This window comes from Trichechus manatus, unplaced genomic scaffold (genome assembly GCF_000243295.1).
Source record: "Trichechus manatus latirostris isolate Lorelei unplaced genomic scaffold, TriManLat1.0 scaffold00220, whole genome shotgun sequence".
Lineage (NCBI taxonomy): Eukaryota > Metazoa > Chordata > Mammalia > Sirenia > Trichechidae > Trichechus > Trichechus manatus.
The window spans coordinates 2,146,098-2,158,659 of record NW_004444156.1 but is presented as its reverse complement, the minus strand read 5'-3'; the positions used below and the strand labels follow the sequence as shown (position 1 = coordinate 2,158,659).

Genomic DNA, 12,562 nt, shown 5'->3' with positions numbered 1-12,562 from the left:
CAACACTGTCCTTACTCCACCTTGGGTTCCCTATCACCAGCTTTCCTGTCCCCTTCTGCCTTCTAGTCCTTGTCCCTGGACTGCTGTGCCTCATTAGTCCCGTTTTGTTTTATGGGGCTGTCCAATCCCGGCTGAATGGTGAACCTCGGGAGTGACTTCACCACTGAGCTAAAAGAGTGTCTGGGGGCCATACTCTCAGGGTTTCTCCAGTCTCTTTCAGGCCAGTAAATAAGCGTTTCAGTCATTTTCGATGGAAAATGAAAACATCCTGTACAAACAGTACTACCCAAAACAAAGCTTCATAATAACAGTGATTCTGTACCAAGGTTAGGGACACTGGTTATCACTGTGCTCTGAGGCTGGTGCAGAGGGGGAGTCTAGATCATACTTCACTTTTCAATTATGGGCTGCATATCCCTAAACAAGACACTTAACTTGTCTAAAAAACAGGAAAAATAATGAACTAAATCATGGCTTAGCTACTAATGTTTATTAGGTAGTCACAAAAAGTGATGGTTAGTAATACGGCAACAACAGGGAGAAGGGCAAAATCATGTGCTAGTATCATTATAGGAGCCCCGGCGACGGAGTGGTTAAGCGCTCAGCTGCTAACCAAAAGGTGGGTGGTTCGAACCCACCAGCCGTTTCACGGGAGACAGATATGGCAGTCTGCTTCGGTAAAGATTACAGCCTTGGAAACCCGATGGGGCAGCTCTATTCTGTCCTATAGGGTCCCTCTGAGTCGGAATCCACTTGACGGAAGCGGGTTTTTTAGTATCACGGAAGCACAAGGAAAAAGAATGGAAGGATAACCGACCAACATTATACGTGATGGGACAAAGGCTTATTCGTTTTCTTTCCAAGTTTTCTGGACTATGATTACATTACAGAAATAAAATGATCTAAAATATTTGTTACGGAGGCTGTGGCTCTGAAGGGGCACGGGAAAGATGAAATCACCCGCACACTCTCAGTAGGTGTCGGGGACAGACAGCGCCGAGGGCTGCACAAGTCTGACGCCAACAGGTGGTAGGTTTTGTTTTGCGTCTGCGCAGGACAATGAGGGAAGACAGGCTTCATGAGAAACGGCAGTACAGGAAAGCTGGTGAATGCCAGGACCTGCGTAAGGTGGAAACCTGTCAGAGAAGGAGAGCTCAAACACCTCCTACGAAACCATGTGGCGCAGTGGTTAAGAGCTCAGCTGCTCACCAAAAGGTCGGCAGTTCAAATCCACCAGCCACTCCTTGGAAACGCTAAGGGGCAGTTCTACCCTGTCCTACAGGGTCGCTATGAGTTGGAATCGACTCATTGGTAATGGGTTAGGTTTTTCTTTTTTTCTGGTTTAAACGGAGTGAAAGAAACGTGGTAAGACTGCACCCTGTCCAAGGCAGAAAACTTGCGAGACCCGGAAAAACAAGGCAGTCCCGTGGAGTTCTGGCTCTCACAGGCTTCACTGTACTTATCTCGACCTTGAAGAAAGGGGGAGCTTTCTACAGACACGGACAACAAAATATCCCAGACGAGGGGAATGACAGGCACAACGCTGTAAAGGCAGCAATTCCAAGGTATGTTTTCCAGGAATGCAACTTAGTTAGGGCCTGGCTGTGTGTAGGGAGACACGGCTAGGCTAAGAAAATTGAGGATTCTCTGGGGAATCAACGTGGATGCCAGACACCATTTAGTCATTATCCTCGGCTTCTGATGAAGGCTCTGCAGGAGGCGTTCATTTGTATTTTCTATAAAACTACCCAGAGTACCGGAAACTTTCCACTCACGCAGTGAGTACTCAACAAACGTTAACTGATCTTCAGAATGTCGGCTCCCTCAATGTTTTCCTAAAGGAAAACAAAAGGAAACTTTCAAATTAGAAAGAGGCTGCTGAATAATAGATGGAGCATAAAACCCGCTGCTGTCAAGTCGATTCTGACTCATAGCAACCCTAAAGGATGGAGTAGAGCTGCCCTATAGGGTTTCCAAGACTGTAATCTTTATGGAAGCAGACTGCCACATCTTTCTCCCACGGAGCAGATGGTGGGTTCGAACTGCTCCAAATATAAGTTCCTTACCTAATCTAATACCATTCCCACCCATTTTCCTAAGAGTCTCCAGTATGTAGTTTCTTTTAATTTTGAAGTATACATCTTCTTTTAACCAAACCAGATCAACAAAGGAGTCCCTGGGTGGTGCAAATGGTTAAGGCGCTTGGCTGCTAATGAAAAGCTGGAGGTTCGAGTTCACCCAGAGGTGCCTCGGCAGAAAGACCTGGTGATCTGCTTCCGAAAGGTCACAGCCAGTGAAAACCCTACAGAACACAGCTCTACTCTGACACGAGGTTGCCAAGAGTCAGAAACCACTCGGCAACTGGTACCCAATCTAAAGGATTCCTTTTGAGATTGCGTCTAGTCAACTTGCCTCCGGCCATATTTATTCATGTAACAGCTGTTCCTGGAACCCACAATGATACCTGCCTCTGCCCTGAGAACTCTGGAGACCAGTGTTCACTCTTCCTTTTGTATCAAACTGATAACAGTTAGAAAATATGATAACCTGCCCCATGTGACAGAACCCACAGTGCTAAAAAAAAATGCTACTCAAAAGCACATACAACTCAATCAGAATGAAAGATGAAAGTATGCTTCTAAGCAATGGAGTCATTCACCCTTTCTGATTTCTCAACAATATCTCAAAATTTCATTTATAAAAGTTAATTCGCTTCAGACACATAGTAATTCTGCCTTTCTGTCTTCCCAACAATGTCTTTAAATTTCTTTCATAAAAAATAATTTATTTCAAAATTGAAGGGAAACTTAGTATGCTAACCAATATAGTAGCTGTCTTTCCAACAATTTCTTTAAATTTCTTTTATAAAAATTAATTTATTTCAATCAATTGAACAATTCACCGTTTAATTTTGACAGGAAAGAATACATCCAAAAATACAAAACAACAGAATATCTTTTTATATAGTTCAATCAACCGTCTAATTTTTAGATCAAAGACTATCATTATTTGGTCTTCTGTTCTCATTATTCTCTAGAGCAAAGGTTTTAAGTCAAGAAATAAAGCTAACACTGCTATTCTTGTTACCTCCAAAGGTCACCTTAGCAGTTTCCAACTATGTACCTAAACTTCCACTTCTTATTCTTTCAAACACAGACATTATCTCCCAAGTCTCTAACTTGGTAGACAAGGACGCTACCGTCCCTAAGACCTCCTGTTCTCTCTGCATATTTGATTTGCCTTAGTTTAGACTGAAAACACATATTCTATTCCATAACCATAGAAATGTATCTGATGACCTGCCTACGGGTTGATGTTAAAAGTGAAAACAACAAATAACACCTCCTCAAACTGTGTATTTTAAATGCATGCAGTTTGCTGTATATTGCTTTTAACTCAATAAAATTGTTTAAGAAAAAATGAGGATCCTTGAAACTAGGGCCATTCTGCCTCTGCTCAAGGACAAATGAAGACAGAAGAAGCACTGATGCATTCAAACTGTGATGCTGGTGAAGAACATTGAATATACTATGGATTCCCAGAAGAAGAAATACAACCAGAACGCTCCTTAGAAGCAATGATGGTGAGACTTCGGCTTGCTGACTTTGGACATGTTGTCAGGAAAGATCAATTGTTAGAAAAGGACATCACGGTTAGGAGAGGGTCAGGAAACATGAAGGAAGCCCTCAATGAGATAGAATGGCACAACAATGAACTCAAACATGCCAATAACCATGAAGATGATGCAGGACCAGGCACCATTTTGTTAAGTTAGCCACAAGATCACCACGAGTCAGAAGTGGCTCGATGGCACCCAACAACAACCACCTCTGCTCAAAGCAAACTAAAGGAATAACCTCAGGCAGCAAGTGAGGAGAGGGTCTGCTCTACTTCAGAGATAAATTATCCATAGAGACTCCAAGATCTAATCCACAGAGTATGGCTACCATTAGTGTAGTCTGGAAAAATCATAAAGTAGGCATAACCAAACACTTATCCAGTCTAGTAAAAAAAAAAAAAAAATCTCACTAATGTCATATAAACCTCTGGCTTTGAGGAAAGATGTGACTTTGTGATGTATCCACCAAGATAAACCGATAATAAAATATACACTAGGTACTGAATGATGGAACTATTAGCTGAAATATGTAAAAGGTAGCAACATTTGAGAATCTTTAGTTCTAAAGGTTCTTAGGTTGCTCATTCATTCATACTTTCACCAGTACCTGCTGACAGCACCTTATATGCAGGCACCACGTGAGGACCACGGGCAGAGGAGGTAAACTAGAAAGACAAGGTGCTGGCCCTCTGGAACTCACATGCTAACAGGAGACAGGCTTGAGGAGACAGTAACCACATCAGCAATAACTTACCATAATTACAGATCGTGAAAAAGGGCTATGAAGGAATAACAATGGGGACAATAATCACAGTCATCACTTGTACAGTCTTCGTAGGTGCCAGGCACTGTTAGAAAGTACCTTTGGAATTAACCCATCCACTCTGCTGGCGTAGTGGTTAAGTGCTACAGTTGCTAACCAAAAGGTCCGCAGTTCGAATCCACCAGGTGCTCCTTGGAAACCCTACGGGGCAATTCTACTCTGTCCTACAGGGTTACTATGAGTCGGAATCGACTCGACAGCAACAGGTTTGGTTTTTTTTAAAAAAAAAAAATGCAGTGATTCTATTATTTACAGATGAGGAAATAAAGGCACAAAATCACTCAGATACCTAATGACAAAACCAGGATTTGAATCTCCGCCTTCTGGCTCTAGAGGTCAAGCTTCTCACCACGACCACACCACTATGTGCATGAGTTAAAAAAAACTGGAAAAGGAGGAAGAACTCTAGGTAAGTTGGTGAGAGTGTCACAGAAAAGGTGACATTCGAGCTGAGATCTAAGAACGAGTAATGTAGCTCTTCTTTCTGGCAGTAAATAGAGAGTGAGAATAGTTGTCCACCAGGCCGCTCCTACCTACTTCACGCCATCTGCATGTAAGGAATGCTTATCTTTACATCATCTATAGTGGAAGAGCAAGCCACTAAATACTTTTACTGAAAACTGGGTGAGCGACATTTCAAACAAATGACTAGGAATCAAAATAAAATGAAAAACTTCATAAAAAGGTATCGCTCACAATAAGCCTACAATACATAATAACGTTGGAAAAACGTCCAAAATCCCATATTGAGCACTTACTTCATTCAAACTCTTTGTTTGCGAAGAACTGTGTAATCCTTGTCCAAATGCCTGCTAGACCTGAATGAGTCAGCTCTGAATTGATGAGGTTGTTAAAACTGTCCATACTATTTTGTTAAAAGCTGATATTTGTGAATAAAGAAGCTGACTACTAATTTATTTTTTTACTACAGTCAGTCCTTGACAAACATACCCTTTTATACACAAGGTCATCCTGGCCTGATGTCGTAAAGAATTCCCTACGTTTCCACATCAACCTCTTAGTGCTTTCCAGCTTGGAGGAACAGCATATCTAAATACTATAGAATCCACACCCTCTACAGCTTGAGAAGAGAGGGGTCTGACAGGAGAATCTCCAGGGAGAAAGGTAAACAGAATGAAAGCAAGAGAACGTAATTCTAAGAGCTAGATATGGACTCCAAGAGAGAACTGGGGGCCACTTATACAGCCATTCCTCCTCCATTGTCTCTCCCTAACCAGATACCAGGTATCTTCAATCACCTCACCTGCATGCGAAAGCTGGACAATGAATAAGGAAGACTGAAGAACTGATGCCTCTGAATTATGGTGTTCGTGAAGAAAACTGAATATACCATGGACTTCCAGAAGAATGAATAAACCTGTCTTAGAAGAAGTACAGCCAGAATGCTCCTTAGAAGCCAGGATGGTGAGTCTCTGTCTCACATACTTTGGACATGTTATCAGGAGGGACCGGTCTGTGGAGAAGGACATCATGCTTAGTAAAGTAGAGGGTCGGCGAAAAAGAGGAAGACCTCAACAAGATGGACTGACACAGTGGCTACAACAACGGGCTCAAGCATAATAATGACTGTGAGGATGGTGCAGGACCGGGCAGTGTTTCGTCACCATGAGTCGGAATCAACGCGATGGCACCTAACAACAACAACCAGATACTCTCCTTCTCCGTTCCAACCTTGAAGAATGTTGTGTTTTACTTTAATAAGAGGCTATTTGGATGCAAGTCACCATACACTCCTGCTATTTTATTATCTGACTCCAGTACACGTGGAGGACACAGTCCGTAACCGTGGGATGCTGAAGGACAAGACAAAGAGTAAGAGGGAGGGCAAACTCTTCCAGCAGCATTTCTCACCATCCTCCTCCCACCCAATCCTCTCTTTACACAACTCCAGTGCTCAGCAACTTTCCACTTACCCCACCCCTAATTCCACAGCTCCACACCGGAACCTCCAAGCCCAGTGCCCCTAACTCCACGTCCACAACACTCCTCTAAGCTCACTCCGTTTACGTTCACCCCGTTTAGACTTTCTGCTACCACTAGCTCCTCGGGCATGTCCATTACCAAGGTTAACCAAAGAGCAGGAGGCGATAGGGAGCTCCAGCTTCCATGGACAGGCCTGTGGCCAATGAAGATGCACTCTGGAGCCTTAGAATTAACTCCTGAACTCATTTCCCCTCATTATACGTGATGGTCAGATCCTTAACACTCTAGCATATTGCTGGTTACGTTCTAATCTGAGCTTACAACCAGCATGCGTAAGACGTAGTGGTACCAGACCCTTTGAGATGGACTATCTCATTCAAACTTCTCAAAACTTCTGGGAATAACAGTTTCTGGCAACACTGTGTAAAAGCACCTCACACTTGTTGGAGACGTAATTTTTTTTTTTTGCAAGATATAAGAAAATGCTTTAAAAATGAATTTTTGTAACACGGCCAGTTTTTATATTGGAGAGTGCTTGGGCCTTGAGGTGGGAAAAATATTAATAGGTTTACATAGCCAAAGAAAGGCCATGACTCAGGAGAAAGCCACAGTTTTCGCTTCCTATAGTTGACTCTACCACGTCTGAGGCCGTAAGATGGTCTACACTTGGTTTAGCCAGTTGAATTTTGGTAGACTGCTACTGAAATCTGCCTCCATTTTACGCCCCATGGGGCTAACCCAGGTGTCACTAATCCCCAGATGCTCTGCTGGCTACCGGCCTCGAAGGAATTTCAGTCTGATGGCTCGACATCAAAGAAAGGTTCACAGTTTCCTAGAGATCAGTCATTTGCTACCACGTCTCCACTGACAAAATCCTGGTTCAAACCAGGAAAGTGCTCGTTTGAAAGAAAAGAGGCAGAAGAATGAAAATACTTTCTATGTGGGTGGAAGTTTGCTTTCCCACTTAAGTCAGGGCGAATAATGACTTGAATGACTCTACATGACTCTCTGGATTTGCCACGCGTGGATCTTTTATGCCTATTTGCGCAATTCCACACCTGCCTGATAACAAAAACATAGCAATCCAGTAAGAAAAACACAGCGATCATGTATCACAAACCAGTATCAGCATGAAATATGGATAATACCTAACAAGTAAAGACAGGTTTCCATTACTGATCATGTGCGTACCCATGCGCTTTGGTTTAACTATACAAATACTTGAAAATGCTTGTGATTTTCCATGACCCACAGTTAGACTATATAAATAATATACGGAAAGGACTGCCTGAGAGGTCAGAATTTTTTTTTTCCCGTAGTTTACTTTCAAAGGAGGAAAAAATATTTTGATAACAGAACATCTGAAGGGTATGGATAAAATTCACAATTTGGACACGGTTTGAATTACTTTTCCATGGATATACGGTAGTCAAGCTGATTTTTTATGAAAACTCCGGCAATCTCACGGTCCATGGGGGAAACTGAGTGCTGGCTACAATGACCCAATTTGTCATTTTAGTTTTCAGAATCATATGCCAAAACAAATGGTTCAGACAAAAACCTAGGAAAACAAGCCACGGTGGGTTTTCTTTTTCGCACACTGAAGACAGACACTTCGATATTTTAAACAACAGAATCACTTCAATTTCCCAAACAATCTGTGCTCTTTCTTACTTTTTGGCTTTTGAACATGATGGTCTCCCTGCCTCGCCGTTCTTCCTGCCATAAAATGTACCCCTTCCATTTCTCCTGGTTAACCTCTACTCAGCCATCACTATCCACTAAGATCCCACTTCCTTCCAGAAGCCTCCCACGACTCTAGCTAGCCCTGCGTGGTGTTCTGGGCTCTGTAACATACTTTGAAAGTGCCTCCAATTCTGTGTTCACCGAGAAATTCTTCTTATTAAAGGACAGGAATTATAACTTTTTACTTCATTTTAAATTTGTTATTCTTTAAAATAATACAACCGTGTTACTTTATAAAGATTCTCTAAAGGGACTTCACTTCACAGGCTTGGCTACTACCTTTCTGAGTAAAGCTAATTAAAAAGAGGGGGAGGGGCTTAATTTGGGATGAAGGAAGATTTGTTCATCTATTTAATAAATATTTACTGAAGGCCTACTTTGCAAATCGCTATTACAGTCCTGAAGAAACAGCAGATAAAAGAAATAAGTATACAGGGGAGACATGTCATGGGGGTGGCAACCAGTGTCACAAAACAGTATGCATGTTAACTGTTTAACGAGAAACTACTTTGCTATGTAAACCCTCATCTAAAACACAATTGAAAAAAAAGGAAAAAAAAAGCTATTACAAAAAAGAAAGATATATACAAACAAACTAATTTCTCACCTAACTCAGAAACTCTATCAACCTTCTGATCTCAAAGCTGAAAAATGGAACAGAACACCTGGAAAAACTACAGGCGACCGACAGAAAGCCTACAGTAGTAACAAGAGACAGGAACGCTTTTAGCAGTGGGACAAAGGAAAGAGGTTCACGTGTCTCACAGGCTTCAGTGACTGCAGGGCAGGGTGGAGGAATTCTTCCTAACCCATCCAATGGTCTGGAAGAGAGCGTTCCTAGGGCTTTGTGCTCTGGGGGCTTCTCAATGCTCAAACTGCATAATTAAGATTTATTACTAAGTCGAGTACTAATTTGATCCATTTTTTTCCAGATTAACTTACCTCAACATATGAAATGGGAAATATTCCGATTTTGTCTGCCAGCATTCCTTCAGCCCAGTTTTCATCCACTCTGCGGATCACAGTCAGAACATCATCCTGAAGAAACGGCAGATGATTAGTCTACCTGATCCCATGAAGCTTATCACTTAATTTTCCTTTTCAATAAAGGGGCTCAAAGTTTTAAGAGTACTTGAACAAAAATGTGATGACATAGCTTTTGTACAGGAACCCAGCGTTCTCATGCACTAAATGGTAACCTATCAGTCAATCTGGTGTACTTCCAGATAGCTGTAAGTCAACTTCTGCGCAAGGGGCTGGCTGCTGATTTTGGTTAGAGTTACCAATTGCAAACTCAAATGCTACCCACAGCCTCTTGAATCTCTATTTTGGACTGATTCTCAGATGCTTCTCATTTTCTCTCTGATAACAGACCAAATGCCCATCCAAATGCATGCCCTTCTGCTCTTCTTTACACAAAAACACAATATTCTACTTAAAATTCCCAACCATTATCAATTCAGTAGATGGATTCCTTTGTAACGGAAGGAAAACAAAGACATTTACATATAAAATATGGAAGTAATGATATTTCATTTTGTTATATATACTTCAGTACTTTAAAATCCCCCAGTGGCACACACACCCTTTAAACTGGCTTAGAATTAAATTTGGGCTCTAAATATGAAAATGATACCACAGAGAACATTAACCAAAATTATCCTTCATGTAAGAACAGCCTGAGAACAAACTTTCTTTTCTTGTGACATTAAGAAGACTGTTGTTGTTAGCTGCTGTCAAGTCGATTCCGATTCATGGCAATCCCGTGTGAGCAGAGCAGAACTGCTCCACAGCATTTTCAAGGCTGTGATCTTTCAGAAGCAGAGCGCCAGGCCTGTCTTCTGAGGCACCTCTGGGTAGGTTCTAACTGCCAACCTTTTGGCTAGTAGTTGAGTGCTTAACTGTTGTGCCACTACTTCCAGATATTTTTAGAAGCACAAGGAGATAGTTCATATAAAATATTGTATCTGTTTGCAAACAGGAAATAAAAACCCTATATCTATGTACCCAGGTGGACAAGGAATAGCTGCCATATTGAAAATGGCCTCACTCCCAGTTTACCTTGGCAAAGGGAAGGCAATCTTTGTCTGCTTCCTTGTCTTTCACTTCGAAGTCATAAAGTGCTTTGCACTGAGGTGGGGGCTGAGGTAACGGCTTAATAATCTGCACAAAGTTGGTGGGGAAAAAGCCGTGGATCCCGTTGACTTCCCCATGGTACCAATTTTCATCGACTTGCCGTCGCAAAATGATGATATCTCCTTTGCTGAATTTAAGGTCTCCAGGTTCTTTTCCTTCGTAGTTGTATAATGCTTTGGCACAGGGTAACTGAGGTATACCCTTAAAGAAAAAGATGGGTTTTAATGAAAGACCAGTCCAACAAAGTTTCTGAAGATGTAACTGCATTATTACTGTTTAAAAGGCAAGGTCAAGTTAACATTTCACATTTAAAGAAAATCTCACATAAAAAAACTATATAAGACTAAATAGCAAATATAAACACAATGTGAAATAAGAACAGTTAGGACGTCCACGCCCCATCCACGATTAGCGTTCTGTTCCTAAATTTAACTTAAACCTGTTTGCCGTCTTTGAGGTACATCTGGGTGGACTCAAACCACCAACCTTTCGCTAACAGCTGCCAGCATTAACCCTTTGCATCACCCAGGGTCTCCATGTTTAACTTACCAAAACCCAAACCAAACCCATTGCCATCAAGCTGATTACAACTCATAACGACCCTATAAGACAGAGTAGAACTGCCCCACAGCGTTTCCAAGGAGCGGCTGGTGGATTCGAACTGCAGACCTTTTGGTTAGCAGCTGTAGCTCTTAACCACTATGCCACCACGGTTTTCATATATATATAGATACATTTTTTCCCCCAGTATCCACCGATGCTCTTGAAGTCTTTTTCTGCCAAGAAATCCTTGTTTTTAGCAAATGCAATTATCGTGCTTGGAATGGAACTGCCGACCTTTTGGTTAGTAGCCGAGCTCTTAACCACTGTGCCACCAGGGCTCTATGTTTAACTTAGTGGGAGCTATATCCTTGTTTGGGGTTATTAGTACATAAAATATGACTGCTGAGTCTGACTTCTTAGTTATTGTTGTTGTTGTTAGTTCCTGTCAAGTCGATTCCAACTCCTGGCAACCCCATGCATGCAGAGTAGAACTGTTCCATGGGGTTTTCAAGGGTGTGACTTTTCAGAAGCAGATCACCAGGCCTGTCTCCCAAGACCCCGCTGGGTGGGTTCAAACTGCCAACCTTTGGGCTAGTTGAGTGCTTACCCATTTGCACCACCCAGAGATTTCTGACTTCCTGGTATGAAATTCTAAAAGCTCATGAAAGCAAACTTAATTGTCGTTACTACTTTATTCATTGGCATATAGGATAAGCACTCAAAAGAAAAATTTAAACACAAGCACAGTTCATTAATTTACTAACTGCTCTTAAGCATGACTGATAAAATAAGAGTTTGGCTTTTGGGCAGTACTTTTCCTAATATTACTTTGAATGTGGGCACTAGATACAATTCTTCACGAACTCGGCAAGTATTTATTGAGGGTATACTGTGTGCCAGGGGCTGCAATACAACAGAGAGTAAGACAGTCACTGTTCCTCCCCTCTCAGAGCTTATAATCCGTGAATGTACGAACGTATGGTGTTTTACCATCTGCGTGAGATCATTCAACACTGCTCTTCCCTACTTACGGTGCACTGTTAGGATGATATGCTAATAGATGAGGTTCTAAATGTTGCTGCATTGTATTATGGTTTTAAACGACAGGTGTTCAAATTGTGTGTACACCCCCAAGGCAATTTAATCATCAGATGGATTAAATATGACACTTCTCAATGGCACTGCGGGTGCCCATTCTTGGGGGTTAGCTGTCACTTCAAGAAAATCTCTGGCCTCTGTGGGGCACTGCTGCCTGTCACTGACTCAGAGGATAAACAGCAAATCAAACAAGTCTATAGTAATTCACTGAACAAGATGACAGGGCTCCTGCTTTTCATGTACTTATTCATTGATTCATTCATCCAGAAAACATTTTACATTTGACATCCAAAAAAGCTTTTACACTTTACCAGATAATGTGCTAGTGCTGAGGATTTAAAGAGGAATGGGGCACAGTTGTGTCCTCAAAGGATAAGACACTGGACATAACTGTAAAAAGATATAGTAAATACAGTGATGGAGACATCATATGATATTGGTGTACTGCAGACAGCATAGGTCTCTGGGCTTCCAGCTGCTGTCAAGTCAACTCTGACTCATGGCGACCCCATGCATGTCAGAATACGGTTTTCGATGGCTGATTTTCAGAAGGAGATCATCAGGTCTATCTTCCGAGGCGCATCTGGTGGCCTCGAACCTCCAACCTTTTGGTCAGCAGCTGATTGCGTTAACTGTTGGCACCACCTAGGAAC

General features: G+C 41.9%; 1 protein-coding gene across 1 annotated transcript in view; it reads right to left on the bottom strand.

Moving 5' to 3' along the window:
- Positions 1 to 12,562, bottom strand: part of SH3RF1 (SH3 domain containing ring finger 1) — a 199,704-nt gene that overhangs the window by 72,445 nt on the left and 114,697 nt on the right. The window contains 2 exon segments of the mRNA XM_023742850.1: positions 9,075 to 9,170; positions 10,194 to 10,469. Coding sequence (XP_023598618.1) covers positions 9,075 to 9,170; positions 10,194 to 10,469 — 372 coding nt within the window.